We start from the raw sequence: 20,869 nt of genomic DNA on the forward strand, positions 1-20,869 counted from the left end.
GTCGCAAGACTCCAAGTTCGCCAAGGAGGGCCACCTGATTGGTGCCGGTTTCACTCGAAGTCCTGAAGCTACCTTCCAAGTGCACTGGGGGACGGCCACAGATATATGGTCCTTCGGCAACGCTGTGAGCTGACGCCAGCCGTTCTCTCTGCCTCTTCTACCCCTACTAACGCGGCGGCAGATCTTCAGCCTCCTCTACGGCGGGAACTACCATCTATTCAATCCCGGCGTTGAGGGTCTCAAACCAGAAGACGACCAATACGAGTTCACAGCCCTAAAGCGAATGTACAAGTTCTTTGGTCCTTTCCTTCAGGAGTACGACAATTTTCACGATCCCAATACCATTGGTATCGTTAACTTTATTAACCATCAAGGTCCGCCGGAAAAACCGTTCCATCTTGTGACGACAAGGGAAATTCCACCAGCAGATAAAAAATTCATCCGAAGAATCATGAAGCTGTACCCGGGCTATCGACCGACAGCCGAAGAACTCCTCGCAGATGAATGGTTTACCGAAGAATCCGAGGACACTAGAAAACCACTCCCCGGCGAACGGCGCTGGGCGCGGTAGTTGGTCATTATCCATCCACGGATGCCCTCCATGGCTCATTTCAAATGAGGATGGTCATGGATTGGTGCCGGAGGGGTAGCGGGTAGTTGATGTGAAGGCGGGACCGGGGATGGAGATGGGAAGTGATGGCATTCAAGCCCGAACCCAACTCATAATTAGCAGCTCGCATATTAGTAATGAAAGGCGAACGCCTGCAAGAACCCCAACATCATTGCGAAGCTTGTTCGGTAGTTGGGCGTACAGGTCAGAACCGAGCATTGCCTACATCATTCCTGCTTCAAACTTCAATTGTCCCCTTTATGGTGATCTTCTCTGCAATGCATATTGACAACGGATTCCTACGGTCACTTAGTGTACGAACGCACTCCTATCATAGCTTTGGATATCAACAGGAGGTAATGGCTACGGTGGCTGGAGAGCGATTTATATAAGGTAGACATTGAACCTCTAATTATCTGTCTAAGAAGTGCAGCTTGTCCGCGGCAGAAACGGATAAACAACAACTAACTCTACATTCCTCTAGGCCGTCGGCCACGCGGTTACAGTTTTACATCCCGCTTCTTTTTTACATACAGCGTCATCTCGACGCCCTTGGTCTCGGGCCCGCCGTTCTTCAAGACCCGCCTCAGGATCTTGCCGCTGGGGCTCTTGGGGATCCGGTCGACAAAGACAATGCCGCCCATCAGCCACTTGTACTTCACCGTCCGCTTCTCAACCAGCGCCTTGAGCTCCCCCGCGAGGCTCTCCAGGTCGGCCCTCGACATATTCTGCCTGCCACGACGGGGCACCACGAACGCCCTCGGCCACTCGGTGGCCTCGCTCTTGTCGTAGATCCCAATGACACCCGCATCGGCCACCGCCTCGCTGCTGCACAGCACCGCCTCGAGCTCCGCCGGCGCGACCTGGTACGCGCGCACCTTGATCAGCTCCTTGAGCCGGTCCGTGATCCTCAACCTCCCATCGGCGTTCAGCGCGCCGACGTCGCCGGTGCGGAACCAGCCATCCGCCGTCAAGGCCTCCTCCGTGACCGACATATCCGGCTTGCTGCCCGAAAACACCCCGACGGGCAGGTAAGCCGACAGCAGCCCGGGCGCCCTCACCAACACCTCCCCCTCCTCATCCACCGCGGCCGCCCTTGTCCGCTCCCCCTTGTTCCTCGCGTACCCCTCCCCATCGGGGCGCGCAATCATCACCTCGACCCCCCAGTGCGGCAGCCCGGTGTCCCCGGCCCCCTCCCTCATCTCCTTCTCGCCCAACCCCCTCTGGAGGGCGGTGCTGCAGGTCTCGCTGAGGCCGTAGCCGAGGCGGACGCGGAAGCCGCAGCGGCGGTAGACCTCCTCGACGACCTCGTGGCCGAGCGGGGCGCCGCCGGTCACGGCGCCGACGACGGTCCGGAAGGCGCCCTGGCGGGCGTAGGGCTCGACGACGGCCGCCTTGGCCAGCATGACGGCCACGGGGGGCGCCATGTGCATGTAGGTGACGCGGCGGTCGCGGATGGCGGCGAGGACCGTCTCGAGGTGGAACGCCGGCATCGTGTAGACGGTCGAGCCCGTCGCCACGGCGAGGAGGAAGACGTTGCAGAGCCCGAAGACGTGGTAGAAGGGTACGTAGCCCAGCCACGACTGCCGCTGGCGCCCCTCCCCTTGGCCCCGGCCCGGCGGGGAGTAGTAGTCGGCATCGTGCCAGAGCGAGGCGCTGGCGAAGTTGAGCGCGTGGTGCGAGAGGAGGACCCCCTTGGAGCGGCCCGACGTGCCTGAGGACCAGAGGATCACGGCAGTGCGGCACGTCGCCGAGGTCGGGGGGAAGATGGTGGATGTGTCGATCTTGATTGGCCGGGACGAGGACGAGGAGGAGGAGCGGGAGGAGGAGGAGGAGGGGTTGAGGAGGGATTTCCAATCCTGTGCGGGCGGCTGGAGTTGTGGCTCCGGGTACGTGTCGGCAGCGGCGTCGACGGTAAAGATGGGGATGGAGGAGAAAAACGCGCTGTCGTCTTGCTTGTGCAGCGCCTCCCTCATGGCGCTGAGGCAAGCCTTGGCCGTGATGATGACGCGCGGACGGGCATTCTGCAGGATCCACGCAATCTCGTCGCTCGTCAGAGCGGGCGAGACGAGCGTGGCCGTGAGGCCTGAAGCAAATGTTCCCAAGATGATTGGCGCGAAGGGGAGGCAGTTTGGCAGCTGGATCAGCACAATCGGAGCGATCTCGGGCCCTTGGGGACAGGACGGGGTGGGCGGCAGTTTGGTGATCTCCTGCGGGTTCAGGCCTAGGCGCACGAGGCCCACGGCGACTGCCAGCGCATCCTTGGAGATCTGGCCAAAGGTGAGTTGACGGTCTGTGGATTTACGCCCGTGGTTAGCGTCAGGTTTGTGTTACGCGCATGAGTGGAAAGACGAGATATACGGAGGCGTCCAATGGACGGAGGACAACGTCGAACCTGCATGCAGCAGCACAAATGCAATGCAAAGCAGACAGTCACGCAGCAATTTGGAGTCACACACCTGACTTGTTGTCCACAAAAATCGGCCTCGCCGCTTCGATGCTCGGTACAACATGCCCCGGCGGTGTAAAGTCGCTCGCCGTCTGGAATGGCTGGCTGAAGACGAAAGCAAACGCGTTTTGAAGGGGCATGTTGCCGGGCGGCGACCCGGAGTATGCCGCTGGCCTGTTGTCGCTGGGAGCCATTCCTGGGTGTGCGAAGCCGTCTTGGTATCACGGCCGTCGAGAGCTGGAGAAGCGGCAGAAACTGGCACGCAGCAAAGGTCGGATTTTATGTTACACACCAGCGCCGCCGCCCGGTCGGCTGCCATTGCCCGAAGGCCGGCATGCTGGCTCGGGAATTGCTGACGGGCGGCCAAAGGCTGGGCCCCCGCCGACTTGGCCCTGTCTACAGGGGATCGGCAGTTGGATCCGAGGCTACAGTATTCCAGGGTTTCCCAGGGGTCCCAAGTTGGGGTAATTGCTGGGATGGATCGCTAGCCGGATCAGTTTGCAGATGGGAGAGCGGCGCATCCTCAGTGGGGGCCTCCCCAAGAAGAATCCCCCACAAAAGAGCTCGGGGCATAAGGTATGTTTGCCCTGTGAGGTGGGTGCCAATACCCTCGGAAGACGGGGGACTTGTGCCGTTCATTAGCCTAATTACGATCTAGCCAGACCAGCCCTGAAATGGGGCTTCACTGTTACTTGTTTGAGGTGTTTCAGCTCACTACTCCGTGCTCGGATGTTCAGTGGCACTTTGAAACATCCGCATTGCGTCCTCTGTCCACTGCGCGTTGCAGTGCCAGTTAGAACTAGGCTCGAGGGTCGGTATTGGATGGGCGACACAAGCTCATTGCCCTGCAATGGATAGAGGTCAATTAGCCGTATGGTAGGTAAATACCTTACTCAAGCGTGTATGCCCGGTTTCGATTGCAGTACTCCCAAGTAGAGGAGACTTACAAGTCTGGGCCTCGCAAGGTACCATGGCCACTTCTTGTACGACTGTGGCATATCCGAACTGTCTTTGGTTGTGAAACAGACGCTATCTCATTTGCACGGACGTAACGGACCTGATGTATTACGCGCGGTTGATACGGACTGTAACGACGCGAGTAATGAAGAACTGCAGTAACTAATACGTTTTCTCTGCTCAATCTGCCTCTTGTGCCCGCGTCTTCGACGAACACCAACGCCCACTAAAGAGAGAAGACCGCCGGCCGTTTTGATTATGATTGCAATCTGTTGATTCAGCCAGCCACCCAACGCGACGATGGAGACATCCAACAACTCCAAACCAACATACCCACCCATGTTGAGCCACTCAGGACCTATAGAAGATCACCGTTCCTACTCTCCCATAGCGGCACGCCACTTCTCGATTCTGTCGCTCGATACTTGGGGTAATCCGAGCCGGTTCGCATCAGCATCATTGAGCTTTATGATATCGGCTGGCCTTCAGTGAGTTGGAAGTCGACACTGAGATCAGGGGTCTGCTTACCAGCCTGCACACGCAGGTGATCCTGGAGCCGGGTGAACACGAACGTGTCGACTCCAAACACCTTTCTGATCCTCTCGTTGGCATCGACAAGGCGCTGGCGCGACACTTGAAAACCGTCCTGGCTGTTGCCCTGCAAGCCCACATGTGCCGCTGTCATCGAGCTTTCCAGCGTCTTTCTTGCATCACGCAGCTGCCCGAGCATGGCCTCGAGGTGGTTGTACTCGTGATCTCGCGGCTGCAGTTCCCGTGGCTCGATTCGGTGGCGACTTTCAGCACTCATGACCATCATCGATGCGATCAAGAGCGCGCTCAGCTCCACGATTCCCTGTGCTCTCCGGCCGATTTCTCGTGTCTGGAAGCTATCCACCTCCTTGATAAGATTCAATGCGTCGATTAGGCAGTTTGCCTCGTCGACAATGCCGCTCAACGGTTCGGTGGCACCACGTATCTCGTCTCGAGCTTCCTTGATGGATTCGAGCTTCAACACCGCCTGGTCAACCACGGCGGATATCCCGCCATTAGTCGTAGCCCCAGCAGCCTACACGATGCTCCGTTAGCTCTTGTGCGATCTATTGTCACGTGTGGGAGTTGGCTTGCCATTCTTGGGGTTGGTGGTGCTAGGTTCCGAGATCAATGACGAACGGGAGGTGGGAAGAGCTTGTTGGTGAAACGCGGTACTGAAAACTGGAAAAAGGAACAGGAGACTAAATGTTATTATTCACTGTGAGAGGGCAAGATATCATGCGGTTGTGCGCGTCTGGTGAGTTGCGGCAAGACTTGGCTCTGCCACGAGCACCCGGGACACGCACTACCTTACTTTCTTTTTTTCGGCCATCTTCCGGGTTTAGTACCCATCCGCTCGGATCAGGCTTGGGATATCGACCTGCTCGGGCGGCTCACGTCTCGTCCTGGCCATTGTACGTGGCTCGGTTAGCCGACTCTTAGCAAGGGGTAGCAGGCAACTCTCCAATATGCAACCCGACAAAGGATGGGAATTTGACACAGATCTCCAATCTTCGGCCCAACTGCACTCTTCCGTCAGCCCCCGAGACCGGCAGATCTCCGCAGGCCTACAGAGCCAAAAGCAACCATATCATGGGCCCCTATCAATGCCTGGTCTCGGATGCCTTGCTGCATGGACTGCAGTGAATCTGACGTGGCGTCCTCCCACCCTCTGGGCTCTGGGTCACCAACCTGACACCGCTCAGACAACCGCGATAGCCTGCCAGAAATCCAGATAGGGAAAGGCCACAGATTCGAGCTGCATTTTGCCATTAATTGACGTTATCGGACTACTGACCAGCCAATCCTCCGATCACCCCCCGCCGTATCTTAATGTTTCCGACTTGGCTTTCTCCGTGGTTGCACCGGGCGGCTGGCAAGCCGATAGCCGCTGCTTGGGTCCCGCTGCCGTTCGCGGGCCAGCTGGATTGCGCACTATCAGATCATGGAGAGCCGGGACAAGCGCTAATACCGCCGGAGCCGGCACTACTGCCCGTCAGATAGCTCTTGGCACCTCGGGAAGTGTTTGCGGAGCTGGCGTGAGAACAAGCATACCCCCACTCCGAAAGCTTCGTCATGGCAAAAGGAGTACAATCGTTATGGCTACAATCGTTGTTTTCTACGCAGGCGGTTTCCACATGACCACAAAGTGTTTATCCGCTGCTTCAGACTCACTCAGCTGCCACGCCAATGAGCTGGGAACAGAGTGGGAGGGTGCAGAGACAGTCGTCCACTGACGGGAACAAAACATTTGCGGCCCACTGAATCTGCAAAACGGGTATCAAAGATTCGGAATAGGAATGCCCCTCGTATGTGCCAAAGCGCCGCGTTATGCACGGCTCAGGCAGTTTCAATATACCTCCTCATTTCCCTAAAGCAGAAATGTCAGTACGGAGCGCTTAGAGTCTGAGGTGCATAGAAATAGACCTACCAGTCCGTCACAGCCTCATCCCAGAGCCGGGTCTCATGGTCCCTCGTCCCACCGTAGTGCTCAACAAAATCATCGCCGAATACTTCCCGCGCAACGCTGTCTACGCTCATAAACCTGTTGTTGGCCTCGCGAAGGTTCTTGGCGAGCCGGATCCCCACATCGGTGCTGCCTCCCACATCTTCCCCCTTGCCCAACGGAGGGCATGGAATCTGAAGCCGCTTCTCGACGCCGCGCCAGCCTAGCGCCAAGACGGCAGCCAGCACGTAATGGGGGTTTGCGTCAGCCCCCGGAACCCGAATCTCGAAGCGTGTGGCACCCGGCTTGGAGGTAGGAGGCGCTATCAGCCGGATCGAAGCCGCCCGGTGTTCCAAGCCCCAAGAGACGGTAACAGGTGCCCAGAAATTCTCAACCAAGCGTTTATAGCTGTTGATGGTGGGTGCCACCATCGGCATGACATCTGGCAGACCTTCAAGGATGCCCGCTAAGAAATGCCGGCCAAGGTCGGACAAGGAGGCAACATCAGGATACGGCGGGTCCGGATCTGGTTCGTCGCGGAAGAGGAGATTCTTGCCGTTCTTGTCTACTAGCGACACGTGCATATGACCACTGTTTCCGGGCAACCCTTGCCTAGGTTTCGCCATAAAACAGGGCGTAATGCCGTATTTTGTCGCCACAGACTTGACGACGTACTTGAAGAGGCTCGCGCGATCCGCCATCTGCCTGATCTCGCCAAACTCCAGGGCCGCCTCGTAAACGCCCGGCCCGCTCTCCGTGTGCCAGCCCTCGATATTGCACTTAAAGGCCTCGCATGCGTTGAAGACCTCGTAGTAATATTCCTGATTGAGGACCGGCCGCGTTAAGCTGTATCCAAACATGCCCTCAGTCAGGGGTGGGAGAGCCTGAGGAGTGTTTTCCTTGAGGAATGCGGCGGCCGACGACGACGAGCTCACGGAAGACGCAGACGGGGTTCTGAATTGATAGAACTCGTACTCGGCTGCGCCACGTCTCGTTAGCTACTCGTCAGTGGTCGGGTGGCGGAGAGACGATCGACGACTCACCGCCAGCCATTGCTCCCAATCCTTCGGCCTCCAGCTTCGCCAGCTGGGTCGCCAGGAGACCCCTCGGGCAAGGCGGGACCGGCTGCATAGTATCCGGGTCGTAGAAGCTGACCAAGAAGAAGGGGCAGTTATTCTCCCAAGGTATGCGCCGGAAGCTGCTCAGATCGGGCACGGCAATGATGTCCCTATACCCGTTCTCCTTATTACTGACCTTCAGCTCGCGTATGTACGTCATGTCGTGCATATCCCAGCCGAATATCACCGAGCAAAAGCCAAAGCCTTCGGTCGCGATCGACAGGAACTTCTTCTTGGAGACGAGCTTGCCGCGGAGGATGCCGTCGACATCGACACCGGCGAGCTTGACCGAGTTGTCATCGGAAAGTAATACTGGAAGGTCCTCTGCTGTAACTTCCATTGTTGCCGTAGAAGTCCGCAAGCCAGGCTCCAGGCATCTGCTGACGAAGAGGTGCGGTGGGGTTGGGCAGTTGGGAGGATTGTGTCCCAGTCAGAATACACTCGGCCAAAGTTGAATGGCAACACCACAAGTAATGGATGCGAGAAAACGGAACGTAGCACCGAGTGCGCTCCGGATGGGACACGGGCAAGAGGCAGCGAAGTTGGGAGACGGTGAATGTAGGTAAGCAGGGAAAGTCGCAAGATGCCCCGTGGAGGCGCAGCGATAACAGCGCGCTCTACGTAGCCAATCAGCGAGCCCCGGCGAAACGATGACAAGACGAGTAGGATATACCAACTATGTCATGATAATTATTTAACCGTGTCTGCCTGTACTCCGTCCAACAAAACGCGAGATAGGAAATAGAAAAGGACAAGAGAAAGAAACAATAAAAGTGAAACGAAATGAAGTAAGGAAAGAAGCTCTGGGTCCCGGAGCAGGACGAAATACTCAAAGGCTTTGATCTGCGGCTCCGTCGCATTCTGGTGCTTGCCCTACAGCTGCTCAAGCGCATGAACCTTTGAGTTACCAGCAGAGGTTTGTATTGTACAGTACTGTACACCCCGAGTTGATAACGCAGCGCAGGGGCAACTGCGCATCGGATGCAAGTGGCCTAGGGGACAATTGACTGCCCATTTAAACAAAAAGAAAAAAAAAGGGAAATGAAGAACCACAAAGGAAAGGGTGAAGGGAAAATAAGGAAGGCTTATCAGCTATCACTTCCAGCAAATTGACAAATTTTTAACAATTTGTTGCAGTTAGATACGGTCGTATTATCGGAGGACACAGTTCAATTATCCACGGCTGTCAATGAGCGTCATAGCTGTCCAATAAACCCCCATCCGACGTGATGCGGGGCAAGCCGCTCAGATGGTCGCGGGGTACTGTACTGAGCTGCTCCGATCTGCACACCACCCTTACCCAGGAAACCCGACCCGAGAGCCTGGAAGACAATGCAGCTTATGTGATTCTCGGCCCAATATCAAGCATTCCTTTCCCAGACTTAATGTGGAGCACGGAACTTGGCTGGGCCGTTGTCGGATGTGGAGCGGCGCGGGGCGGCAGTGGCGTGTCACGATGGACGGCACTGTGGGACTGATGGATCCTGGACTCTGAAGACTCATGGTTGGACCAACAGACTACTGCCTCCGTCGTTCCGCAATGGCGACCTCCGGATTACCCTCCCTGGCTCCCTTACTTCTCCCCTCTCTGCTCTAGGGATCAGTTCTTCTGCTTATCTGTCTTATCTCTGCCCCGCCGTTCCCGACGAGATACGAACCCCGACCCCACGCAACACAACGCCAGTCACTCTGACAGTTACATGCTCGACGACAAGTCCTATACAATGTCTTCTGAGGCTCGTGGCCGTCTAGCTGGCAAGAATGCCATCGTGACTGGCGCCGCTGGGTAGGTCTCACCCTTGGATAATCCTTTGACCATTGCCATTTCCGATCCCTCCTCCGCCAATTGTCGCGACTGCGAGACCGGATGCTGACGGTCGCAACAGAGGCATCGGTCTCGAGAGCAGTATCCTGTTTGCCAAGGAGGGCGCCAATGTTCTCATGGCAGACATCTCCGAGGAAGCGCTGGAGCGGGCTCTGGCAAAGGTCAAGCAGTTAGTCCCTCATGCCGGGCGAGTCGAGACGATAGTAAGCCAGATGCACTCCCATGGCCGAAATCGAGACTCTCGTTTCTAATTTAACCGTCGCCCAGATTTGCGACGTTTCCAATGAAGCCGCCGTCCAGGCCATGGTCGAGCACGTCGACCCGTGGGGCGGCCTAGACATAATCTTCAACAACGCCGGCATCATGCACGCCCGCGACGACGACGCGCTGAACACACCCGAGGAGATCTGGGATCTGACGCACAACATCAATGTCAAGGGCGTCTGGTACGGATGCAAGCACGCCGTGCTCTCGCTGCGCCGCCACGCCAAGAAGAAGGGCAGCATCATCAACACGGCCTCGGTCGTCGCCCTCGTCGGCTCGGCCACGCCGCAGCTCGCCTACACGGCTAGCAAGGGCGCCGTGCTAGCGCTGACGCGCGAGCTCGCCATTGTCCACGCCCGGGAAGGGTTCCGCTTCAATAGCCTCTGCCCCGCCCCGCTCAACACGCCGCTGCTGCAGGACTGGCTTGGCGATGACCAGGCCAAGCGCCACCGCCGCGAGATCCACTTCCCCACGGGGCGGTTCGGCGAGGCTATCGAGCAGGCGCAGGCCGTGTTGTTCTTGGCCAGTGATGAGAGCAGCTTTGTTAACGGAAGCGATTTTGTGGTGGACGGCGGCATGACCAAGGCATATGTTACCCCTGAAGGTCCCGCCGCACCAGCGCCAATGAACAACGCTCTCAAGAATAGCCTAGAGTGATTTGATCGATAGAATGAAGATTGATAGAATGGAATCACATCCATAACAATACTCATAGCAGACTGAAGCTTCTTCAAACTTGATTGTATTCGACTGCAACGGAAACCACTCGGATAACCCAAAATCGAACGCCTCTCCCATGCAAGCTAAACATGCTAATCACACCCATGCTTTTTTTTTTTTTTTTTTTTTTTTTTTACACGTCCCCTGTTTCACCTCACAAAAATTGTCCTTCGGTATTCCCCTCGCCCATGCTCTTACTTCCCGAGCTCCCGCTCTGGATATGGCCCAGGACCGCGTCAACATAGCTCGCGCCGCTCCACTTCTGGTGCGTCAGCACGTCCACGCCGAGCTCCTTCTCCCGCTTCTGCACGAGCTCCACGTACGCGGCCATGCCGTCCGTCTTGAACCTCTTGGCCAGCTCGTTGCTAATCGCCGCCGTGCTGTGCAGGCCCGCCAGGCTCACGAGCTGCAGCACGAACCCTTCCTTGGCGATGTCCCAGATGAAGCTCTTGAGCGTCTCGGGAGTGAAGCCGTGCGCCATCCAGTTGAAGGACGGGGACAGGTTGTAGACGAGCGCCTTGCCGGGGTAGACGGACCGGATCGCCTTGCCCAGATCAACGCAGACCTGGACGTTCGGGTCGCCCGTTTCCACCCAGAGCAGGTCGGCATAGGGGGCGAAGGCGAGGGCGCGCTTCGTCGCCGCCGCCATGCCCGAGCGGAAGTGGTAGAAGCCCTCCCGCGTCCGGGGCACGTCCCAGTCCCAGTGGACGGGGCTGTCCGGGGTGAAGGAATTGGCCAGCTTGCGGCGCGCCGTGATGCCCATGTCGCGATCGGCCGCAACGGCGCGCTGGTATTCCTCAATCTTGGCCTTGTCAATGCCTTGGGCCTCGAGATGCGCCACCGCAGCCTCGTCGAACGTGACCAGCTTGGTGTTCTTGACCCACTGGGCTTCAAAGGCGTCGATCTCGGAGCCTGGCGCCCCCTTGGCCTCCATGGCGGCTAGGGTCTCAGCGAGGGACTCGACCGAAGGGTCGCTCACGCCGAGGATGAACTCGTGGTCGCGCACGTCGATCGACGACGAGAGCAGCTTGCCGCTCTCCGAGTCGGTGCGCGCAATGACGAGGTTCTCGGTGCCCATGACGTCCCACTGGAAGCGGGCCGCCTTGAGCCGGTTGATGTGCTCGCCCGTGGGCACAAGCACCTTGCCCGCCAGGTGGCCGCACTTCTTGCCTCCGTGCATCTGGTCCTCGAAGTGCACCGCGGCCGCGCCGTTCTCGGCGAACAGCTTGGCCAGCTTCATAACCGCCGTCAGGCCGCCGTGGCCCGTGTCGCCGTCAGCGATGATCGGGCGGAGGTAATCGGTGTAAGGCGTCTTGGCGCGCTCTTCGGGCGTCATTTTGGACCGCAGGAACCAGTGCTTGCGGTCATGCATGCTCTGGGCCTTGAACAGGCGCTGCACCTGGTTCGGCACCGTGTTGTAGGGGTAGTCGCCAAAGTCGGGCGACACCTCGTTGGTCGTCGTCAGGAGCGACGAGCACGCCCATCCAGAGATGTAGAGCACTTCCTGGTGCGGCGCCTGCTGCGTCATCTGCACCGGGTCGATGGCGCCCAGGGTGTGTATGGGCTGGCCGGCCGCCTCGCGCTCGCGGATGAGATTCCACAGCTTGCGCGCCATGACGGAGCTCGGATACGACTGCTGCAGGGAGCCGCGCTTGCTCACCACGTCGGCGGCTGTCCAGTCCCGCTTGATACCGGCGTACCGCGGCGATGCCCACCAGGCCTCGACATCCTTGACCTGCTGCTCGAACAGAGCGTCCTCAGCCGAGCCCACCTTGTTTGCCTCGGGGAGAAGCTGGTATGCGTCGGCCGGGGACGTAGACGGGATGGGTGGGTTCACGGGCGGTAGGGAGGCCATTCTGGCTGCTGACGTGGTCGACAGGAGCCGGAGCGAGTTTGCGCGGACCGGGCCGGAGGGCAGAGCAGACAATGGCCGTACCGATGCGGCCCGCCGGGGGACACGGGGTAGAATCGTGCGCAGCATCGGGCGATCGCAGTGGGTATCGCGGTGAGGTTGTCCTGTTTCCCTGCTTGTGCTGAGCAAGGTGAAAACTGACGTTCCTGGATATATGCACGAATGAACCCTCAAAACATCACCTCGCCTCCTCCAGACTGGTAATTACTCACGCTGCGACCGGCACCGGCCGTGACAACTGGTTGCTGAGTCAAACCGGCGGCTCATGCGTCTCGGGAGCTCGGGGCAAGGGCACAAAGCAGTCGCGATTTCGGAGCCAGCAGAGCAGGCTGCTCGGTCAAATCGGTTCGGGGATGGGGAGCTTTCCAGGTTCAGTCAGCGGGGCGAGACCGGACCGCGGAAAGCCGAGGAAATGACCCCTGCTTCTGATTGGCCAATTGCTGCCCCAGAACCGTTTGTCCGGGGGAGCCACTTCCCCGATGCGGGGCAAGTGACGGCTTTCCTCGGTTGAAACAGGTTCAGCGTGACGTCGTACATGAAGCTCCAAATTGCGCAGGTGAGGATGCGGTTGCACGTGCAAGAGAACGCTGTAGAAATAACAATTTCCAATTCGAAGGAGAAAACCCCTACGGTGATTTTCTCGCCGGAAATGCTCAATCAGCTGTAGCTAAGATCCGCCCAAACCCGTCCTGCCCTTTCAATCACAGCCAACAGACGGCGTCCGTCCCACGGCAACGAGCAGGGATCGCCTTGTAACCCCACACTGGCGGTCTCGCTGCCCCCAGCCGCTAACCTACAGGGACAAAACTCTCCACATCCCTCGGCTGAGAAATAATTAGGACGCAGCACGCTCAGCTCCCGGACGACTATTTTCTTGTTTCGACGCCATTGGTGTCTTGGGAAACGCAAAAGGCAAAGGGGTGAAGGAGTAATACCCGGGTCATACACGCACGAAAATGGCCATGAATTTGAGGTATAGCCGGCGCGCTCTAGGCGGTGCCCTGCGTGTAAGTCGGATGGAGAGGACAGTCCGCCCCGACTTTGTCCGTTGTGCTAACAACCGCAACCTACAGCCCGTGACTGTCACCCCCGTCAGCCATGTTGCGTTCTCGCGGAGGACGTACGCTACCGCCGAGCCCGATCTCAAGACGACGCTCAAGGAGGTGATCCCCGCCAAGCGCGAGCTGTTCAAGAAGGTCAAGGCCCATGGCTCCAAGGTCATTGGCGAAGTCAAGGTCGAGAACACCATTGGCGGCATGCGCGGTCTCAAGGCTATGGTCTGGGAGGGCTCCGTCCTCGACGCCAACGAGGGCATCCGCTTCCACGGCCGCACCATCAAGGACTGCCAGAAGGAGCTGCCCAAGGGCAAGACGGGCACCGAAATGTTGCCCGAGGCCATGTTCTGGCTGCTGCTGACCGGCAAGGTGCCCTCGGTCAACCAGGTGCGCCAGTTCTCGCGGGAGCTCGCCGAACAGGGCCAGCTGCCCGCCTTTGTGAACAAGATGCTCGATGACTTCCCCAAGGACCTGCACCCCATGACCCAGTTCGCCATCGCCGTCTCAGCCCTCAACTACACGTCCAAGTTCGCCAAGGCCTACGAGCAAGGCTTGAACAAGGCCGACTACTGGGAGCCCACCTTTGACGACTGCATCTCGCTGCTCGCCAAGCTGCCCACCATCGCCGCAAAGATCTACCAGAACTCGTACAAGGGCGGCGGTGCTCTGCCCGCCGAGATTGATCTCGAGCAGGATTGGTCCTACAACTTTGCCGCCATGTTGGGCAAGGGCGGCAAGGAGAACGAGAACTTCCAGGATCTCCTGAGGCTCTACCTTGCTCTGCACGGCGACCACGAGGGCGGCAACGTGTCTGCCCACGCAACCCACCTGGTCGGCAGCGCCCTGAGTGACCCCTTCCTCAGCTACAGCGCTGGTCTCCAGGGCCTGGCCGGGCCTCTGCACGGGTGAGTGTTTTTCCTTTCACTGTGTGGACGAAGAAGAAACTAACCTTCCCTTCTTTTTCCCCCCCTTTGCAGTCTTGCCGCCCAAGAAGTCCTCCGCTGGATCCTCCAAATGAAGGACGCCATCCCGTCTTCGTACACCGACAAGGATGTGCGCGACTACCTCTGGTCGACGCTCAACTCGGGCCGCGTCGTGCCCGGCTACGGCCATGCCGTCCTGCGTAAGCCAGATCCCCGCTTCGAGGCCCTCATGGACTACGCCGCTGCCCGCCCCGAGATCGCGCGCGACCCGGTCTTCCAGCTGGTCCAGAAGAATAGCCAGATCGCGCCCGAGGTGCTCAAGGAGCATGGCAAGACCAAGAACCCCTACCCCAATGTCGACTCCAGCTCGGGCGTGCTGTTCCACCACTATGGTTTCCACGAGACGCTGTATTACACGGCCACGTTTGGCGTGTCGCGTGGCTTGGGCCCGCTGGCGCAGCTCATCTGGGACCGCGCGCTGGGTCTGCCCATCGAGCGGCCGAAGAGCATCAACTTGGAGGGGATCCTGAAGCAGGTCGAGGGGCAGTAGGTGGTTGACCTTGGCTGTCAGCGCAGTGTTAATGAATTGATGTGATGTAGCAAGTAAGGGCGGGTTGTATTTCGATATGTGTACCTTTACTGTTGTTCGTCTAGCACATTGATGGGTTCGTCGTCTGGAAAGAAAGCCCTAGTTGCTCGAGGACCGTCTTCTCGTCCTGTCGCAATGCCCCATACTCATTGGCTTCTCTCCGCGGCCGGAGGAGCAGAAGGCCCGCCCTCTACCCGACCAAGGGGATAAATGTTTACCAGCTCGCGCTTCGTCTACTCCGCATCTCCGCACCTCATCATTGCGGGGAGACGTGGGGGTTGCGTTGTACTGGCGGCAGGCAAAGGTGCCAGTCCAAGAATGGCGCAGCACAGTCCATCGTCGTATGTAATGTGCCTCCGGGAGAGGGGTCCCGTCGTGCAGTTACACTACCTGGTTTGGAGGCGGCGCGGTCGGGTCTGCCCGGAATCTCGGCGCCGCGAATTCTCCGCCTCGGGAGGCCGTCTCTCGTTTTGCTGCTTCATGAGTGACGGGGCTCCTTGAGCAGGAGCTCAAACTCCGGCTAGTTACCTCCCGGAACGGGGCCTGTCAGATGTGGTAGTTGCATTAGTATGCCCAGAAATAGATGCTAAGCGTAGACGCCCCAAAGAAATGACACTGTAGCCATGGTGGAGTGAGGGCGTAGAATGGCCTTGAACGGCTTACACGGCAAGGTCAGACTCAGAGAAGAACCGCTGTATGCCCTATCGAGACAGACCGCATAGGGGTATCCCGCTTCATCCGCCATCCAGAAAGGGGAGAATGCTTCCATTGATGACAGACAAGCATCGCAGAGTAGCAGGGCTTGACTATCAGGGTCCCTTCCCGTGAACCACCTTCACTAGCGCCTTATGACAAGACCGGGTTCGTCGTCCGTCCAACACTCATCCTCATATATCCTGTTTCTATTCTTGTCGCTGGTCTTTCGGCCATGGCAACGCTAGTATGAACCACATATTAACCCATACTGCACACGGTCCATTCGATGAGAAGTGATTTGTGAGCTTTTAAGAGGGTCCTTGAGCAAGTATCGTGAGGATAGAGAGGAACGTCACATAGCAAGTGATCCAATACAACCTGTGGGTTATCCCGCCGCCGCAGGAGCGGCTCCGTGCAGGATGGCTGATGCGACTGCAACGGCACCACAGCAACGTCAGAGGTTCAGGGGTGGGTGGTTTTGAGACCCCCTCCCCCTCGTCCAATGGAATGCGACGGTGGGGGCCAAACCCGAATTCCTGGCTGGAGCAACCTCTGCGGGGCAACTCTCCCGCCCGGGTAGAAGAACGCTCAACGGGGGGTTGGTTGCACAGAACAAAATATCTCCTGTTGAAGGACCTGACCGGCATCATGTTGGGTTTCCCCCTGTGCGTTGTATCCCAACCACCTACTATAGTCAGCTTTCCATCGTCCCTGGCCGGGGGCAGCGTGTCCGAAAGATTTCTACGGTAGCGTGCAACATTGTTGGGCTGTCCGGGTAAGTTGCGTCGCATCCATGTTGCACGCCAGGGGAATCGCATGGATCTGCCCACACGTTCAGGGCCGTGACATCCGAGCCCCATATTTGCCACCTGAAGAATGTCATTCATGAGAGAGCCAAAACAGGAGAGGCCACTCGAGACAAAACAAGAGAGGTGGTGAGGTCGAGCCCGTGAATGTTGCGTGGGTTGAAACTAATGCTGGCCGGATTCCGGTACGTCTAGAACAGAGGCCCCAAGAGCCTCGTGTCCTGAACCAATCGTGAAGGATTCGGAGGTTCTGGTTCCTAGCCAGTAATCCCGTGTGGCGGGAACAAATACTTTGGTCCTCCAGGGGTAATCCAATGGAGTCGGCCCTAGGCACGGCACGGGTGAACGGCATGGGCTTTTGCAGGCCATGTAGTAAACAGCACTATCCCCCACAGATATGACGGCTTCACGTCAACGGCAATATTGCAATGCCTTGCCCTTCCGAGAGAAGGACTTGCCAGATCCATCAGAAATGATGGCCCTCTGAGTCAAAGAACCCGCGGAAGGAGACGGTGAGGACCTCGATTATTGCAGACATGTCAGCTGACCTCCCCAACACATCGACATGCGCACCTATCCCCGATCGCAGCGGGATGGAGTCATGCCACGATCCTAGGCCTGGCGATGCTGCCTTCCAGTGAACGCCTAGTGGATCATCAATTAAGGTTAATCAACGAACCCCTGAGGCGGCCACAAAAATAGCATCGTCGACGGAGCAGATGGAACCAGTCGGTGGTTGTATCGACAGCCAGTCAGTTCCATGTATTGGCGGTCTGGCGTGTCCGGGTTGCAGGAACGGGATCAGCACAGCAATTGCCCCGACGACGTGACTGATGCCACCTTTGCCAATGTCCCGGGTCTGGCTGGGCTGGCTGTTCCGGGGGGGTGAAAGGGGGGGAGGAGGGGGGGGGGGGGGGTATGTTGCCACTCCCTCTCGACTGACAGTTTGATGTTCTTTGCCTCCGCTTCCCAGCGGCCGGATCTGGAACCAGCCTGCAATGCAACATGGGTCTCACCGTCCGTTAAACCCGAATCGATCTGCAGAGGTAGCTGGGCCATGGAAAAGTTTGGAGACGGGTTTCTATAAAAAGAATTAGGTTGCCGGCATCCCCACACCAAACATCAAACTAAATGGATCTTGTCAGCGGGTGAGCTGCGAAAAGCGACCGGGCAGGGTCTCGGCGCGGCCCTTGTCGGGTCGATGGTACCTTGTTGAGGCGAGCCATAAGGGCTGTACGTCCCGTCTTAATTTGTGTTTCATTTATCCTCACTTCATCCGCAAATTTGGCTGCCGCGAAACCACGAAGGCTGACAAGGCGCGAGAACCTCGGCCACGACCGGACCGCCATGGGCAGACGATTGTTTACACGCCCCCGGATGCGAACCCTAGTGACTTCCGAGAGGCAGGCGAGATACCGAGAGAGAAGAGCGTTCGGGGCCCAGCGAGGGCGGATGCATCAATCTGGAGAGCAAATTAACGACACCAGACCATGGACGCCAAGAGAAACTCCCTCGACGCAACCTAGCCTCCGCGGCCGAAAATATGCGGACCAGTTCTCAGAATGGGCCGACTGAAGCCATCGCGATGGAGTCCGAAGCTAGAACCGGGGAACGCAGGAAACGGGTATAAGTATCGATGGACGCCAGCGACATCATCATCCGTTTTCCTCTCCATCAGCACACAGCAGTCCTCCAGCCTTCCAACCTTCTTCCAGCTCTTCCAAAGCTAAACAAAGCTTCAAGATCTCCCTGGTCTCATTCGTCTTCTTCGGTCACCACCAAGTCAATATGCGTTCCACCGCTTTCCTCCTCCCCGCCCTCGTTGCCGCCAGCCCCGTCGCTCAGATCGTGGGTAACGACGGCTGGGCCGATGCTCCGGACCCGAGCCAGATCCAGATTGTGGACGCCAGCTTCTCCGGCAGCGGCTGCCCGCAGGGCACTGTGTCGACCAGCATCTCACCCGACAAGACGGTAAGAGGGCCTAAGTTTCTTAAACCCCCCTTGACCGAGGCCAAAAAAAGAGGCACAGAAAGCTGATTCGCAACGCTAGGTCATCACTTTCGGCTTTGATGCCTTCCAGACTGAGATCGGGCCCGGCACCCGGATGCCTGACCGCACCAAGAACTGCCAGCTTCACCTGAGCCTGAAGGTAGGGGATAAGCACCTCGGCTCCCAAGCCGTCCGCATGAGGCCCCCGGAACTAACCGCGACGTTGTCCAGTACCCCGGCGGCTTCCAGTTCTCCGTCGTGGAGAGCACGTACCACGGCTACGCGCAGCTCGAGAAGGGCGTCACGGGCAACTTCTACAGCACCTACTACTTCAGCCAGGACGCCGACGCGACGACGACGACGCAGACGTCCATCACGGGCGGCGGCATCTGGGAGCAGGGCCAGGTGTACACCAAGACGGACCAGATCCCGACGGCCAGCTACATCTTCTCGCCGTGCGGCGCCAACGGCATCCTCAACATCAACAACCGCATCGCCCTCACCAGCACCAACAGCTCCGCCTCGGGCTTCATCACCGACGACGACGCCACCGTCGCCTTCACCCAGCAGCTCAACATCGCCTGGCGCACCTGCCGGAACTAAGCAGCCGTGGCCCCGCTGCGAGGATTGGGTGGTGGTGGATAGCGAGCGGAAGGGGAAGAAGGAAGGAAGGGAAAAAAAACAGGAAGGGTTGCATCCTCCATTATCTTTGTCTCTCTTCTCTTGTGCAATCCGGCTGCATTGGATCAGGGGTTTTAGGCTGGCTGGGTCGTGAATTTCCTTCCCTCCGGAGGCGGCTGATGTGGGACGAAAATGGATCGAGGTCCTCGGTCTTGGACACTGGGTGGCCCTTGAGGGCGGGACGGTTGATCGCCTCGGTGACTTCTCAGGGTCCGGACTGACGGACAAGATCCGATTCTCCTTTGGTCTTTTTCTCTCTCTCTCTTTCTCTCTCTCTCTCTTTTTCCATCTCTTATCTCGAGTGTTTCTGTCTTTTAGCACAAGTCAATCAAGCCTTTTTCCATTCAACAAAGGTGGCTGTCATGAGTGCCTTTGTGACATGAACCCTGTAAAGCCAAGCGGCCTTGGCGCTTGATACTCGGGGCCCGCCAGAGAACGGATTCCGATGAGCTCGGTCCGTGATATGCAGACTTATGCCGCTGGTTCAGGCCCATTTTGGAACCCGTGATCCCACGCGATATGTGCGGAGAATATTGAGGGGCCAGTTGGTTGGTTGCGTTTTCGATGCCCTCAAAAGGACCATGGCTCATCATGGAAACCGAACACGAAGCGAAACTGTTGGTTTGTCACATTCTGCCGGTTACGGCAAAAGATCGATTTTGGTCCAGCCACCAAAAATAGCCACGGCCGAATCGGGGGCTCCAGAGAGCTCCAAACGGGGCATAGTCAGTTGGAATAGGCCACGGATAGCCTGCCATCGCATGCAGAGGATGCAGGCGGACGCGCAGACACGACAGTGAGCTGCGCGTCCACGTCGGTGCGTCGACCCGGACCTCACGGCCTGGCGCATGCCTCTCGAGATGTCAACGGCTTGCCGGCCTCGGTGTATAGGTCCAGTTCTGTCTCGGGCTGGTGGGGAGTCTGGTACATGGGGGTGTGCGGGGGGTGTGGTTTCCATCAACGGTATCAACCTGGCGATGAGCACTGTAACGGCTGCTGCGCTCGGGCGCCGGACGTTCAATCGTGCAGAATCGCGGTGTTGATTGCTGCTCCCACGAGTGCTGCTCCCTGAGTGTCCTAGTGATCCTGTCCCAAGCCGCCAGTCTCGCTCGCGGCAGGCCCTAGTTGGTGGGTCCAGCACTGACATAACGATTCGGCGCATCAGGGGCAGTAAGAACAGTACGCGTCGTTATAAAGGGCTTCGTCCACGCCTTGTTTGACCCAGTGGCAAGTTGATGTCGGAATAGAGTTTTGTCCATCGGTTCCCAAGAGGGAAGGTGGTGGTAATCATCATGTTCAGGGATGCGGAGGGGCAACGGCCAACCTAACGTCCTCGTGCTCAGGCGCGTTGGCCTTGATTTGGTGATTCGAGGCCTCGCCGATGCCGCAGGGATGACTTCTCGGCATTTCGGTCCCTCGCAGCACTAGAACACGCAAAAAAAAAAAAAAAAAAAAAAAATTTGTGAAAATGCCTACCACGAGCAGCCAGCTGTCAAGAGGTCTAGGGCTCACCGGTGGGCTACACGTGTATCCTGACGTATGCATGAGTGGCAGCGGTAAAACAGAGCCTGAAATCAAGACGACAGCGGCCGGCAGATCGACATCTTGTGTAACCAATCGAGAGCAAGGGAATTGTGAGTCCCTGCAAAACAAGCAACCTCTATGGGTTGGCAGCGTGGCGGGATCCGTCCGATTGGTGTGATGATAATAAGAACTGGGGATGTGGTTCCTTGCCTCGCGAGCGACCAAGACAGAAGTTTGCTTGATGTTAGCATGTTAGCTTTCTTCTTCCCAGGCCC

At 57.9% G+C, this 20,869-nt stretch overlaps 8 protein-coding genes across 8 annotated transcripts in view; 4 read left to right on the forward strand and 4 right to left on the reverse strand.

Moving 5' to 3' along the window:
- Nucleotides 1–571, forward strand: part of MFIFM68171_02702 (uncharacterized protein) — a gene marked incomplete at both ends in the record, with an annotated part of 1,171 nt that extends 600 nt beyond the window's left edge. Inside the window, 2 exons of the mRNA XM_071058124.1 lie at nt 1–124; nt 182–571. The exon at nt 1–124 is cut by the window's left edge and continues 85 nt beyond it. Coding sequence (XP_070914225.1) covers nt 1–124; nt 182–571 — 514 coding nt within the window. The remainder of the gene's footprint in view (nt 125–181) is intronic.
- A 539-nt stretch (nt 572–1,110) lies between these two features.
- On the reverse strand, nt 1,111–3,253 carry MFIFM68171_02703 (uncharacterized protein; the record flags this gene model as incomplete). The annotated part of the gene is made up of 2 exons (XM_071058125.1): nt 1,111–2,903; nt 3,070–3,253. 2 exons carry the CDS (start codon nt 3,251–3,253, stop codon nt 1,111–1,113), a joined length of 1,977 nt encoding a protein of 658 aa, XP_070914226.1.
- A 1,140-nt stretch (nt 3,254–4,393) lies between these two features.
- Nucleotides 4,394–5,379, reverse strand: MFIFM68171_02704 (uncharacterized protein; the record flags this gene model as incomplete). Its single annotated transcript, XM_071058126.1, has 3 exons — nt 4,394–4,494; nt 4,545–5,082; nt 5,362–5,379. The coding sequence occupies 3 exons, from the start codon at nt 5,377–5,379 to the stop codon at nt 4,394–4,396; spliced, it is 657 nt and encodes a 218-aa protein (XP_070914227.1).
- Nucleotides 5,380–6,386: 1,007 nt separating this feature from the next.
- MFIFM68171_02705 (uncharacterized protein) lies at nt 6,387–7,950 on the reverse strand (the record flags this gene model as incomplete). Its single annotated transcript, XM_071058127.1, has 3 exons — nt 6,387–6,417; nt 6,478–7,471; nt 7,536–7,950. 3 exons carry the CDS (start codon nt 7,948–7,950, stop codon nt 6,387–6,389), a joined length of 1,440 nt encoding a protein of 479 aa, XP_070914228.1.
- Nucleotides 7,951–9,334: 1,384 nt separating this feature from the next.
- MFIFM68171_02706 (uncharacterized protein) lies at nt 9,335–10,356 on the forward strand (the record flags this gene model as incomplete). The annotated part of the gene is made up of 3 exons (XM_071058128.1): nt 9,335–9,396; nt 9,497–9,638; nt 9,703–10,356. The coding sequence occupies 3 exons, from the start codon at nt 9,335–9,337 to the stop codon at nt 10,354–10,356; spliced, it is 858 nt and encodes a 285-aa protein (XP_070914229.1).
- A 217-nt stretch (nt 10,357–10,573) lies between these two features.
- ICL2 (mitochondrial 2-methylisocitrate lyase) lies at nt 10,574–12,274 on the reverse strand (the record flags this gene model as incomplete). The annotated part of the gene is made up of 1 exon (XM_071058129.1): nt 10,574–12,274. The coding sequence occupies one exon, from the start codon at nt 12,272–12,274 to the stop codon at nt 10,574–10,576; it is 1,701 nt and encodes a 566-aa protein (XP_070914230.1).
- A 1,013-nt stretch (nt 12,275–13,287) lies between these two features.
- On the forward strand, nt 13,288–14,859 carry CIT3 (citrate synthase; the record flags this gene model as incomplete). The annotated part of the gene is made up of 3 exons (XM_071058130.1): nt 13,288–13,338; nt 13,405–14,291; nt 14,364–14,859. The coding sequence occupies 3 exons, from the start codon at nt 13,288–13,290 to the stop codon at nt 14,857–14,859; spliced, it is 1,434 nt and encodes a 477-aa protein (XP_070914231.1).
- Nucleotides 14,860–18,188: 3,329 nt separating this feature from the next.
- On the forward strand, nt 18,189–18,992 carry MFIFM68171_02709 (uncharacterized protein; the record flags this gene model as incomplete). Its single annotated transcript, XM_071058131.1, has 3 exons — nt 18,189–18,371; nt 18,451–18,549; nt 18,621–18,992. The coding sequence occupies 3 exons, from the start codon at nt 18,189–18,191 to the stop codon at nt 18,990–18,992; spliced, it is 654 nt and encodes a 217-aa protein (XP_070914232.1).
- Nucleotides 18,993–20,869: the final 1,877 nt, after the last annotated feature.

Source organism: Madurella fahalii (assembly GCF_045866475.1).
Source record: "Madurella fahalii IFM 68171 DNA, scaffold_1, whole genome shotgun sequence".
NCBI lineage: Eukaryota > Fungi > Ascomycota > Sordariomycetes > Sordariales > Madurella > Madurella fahalii.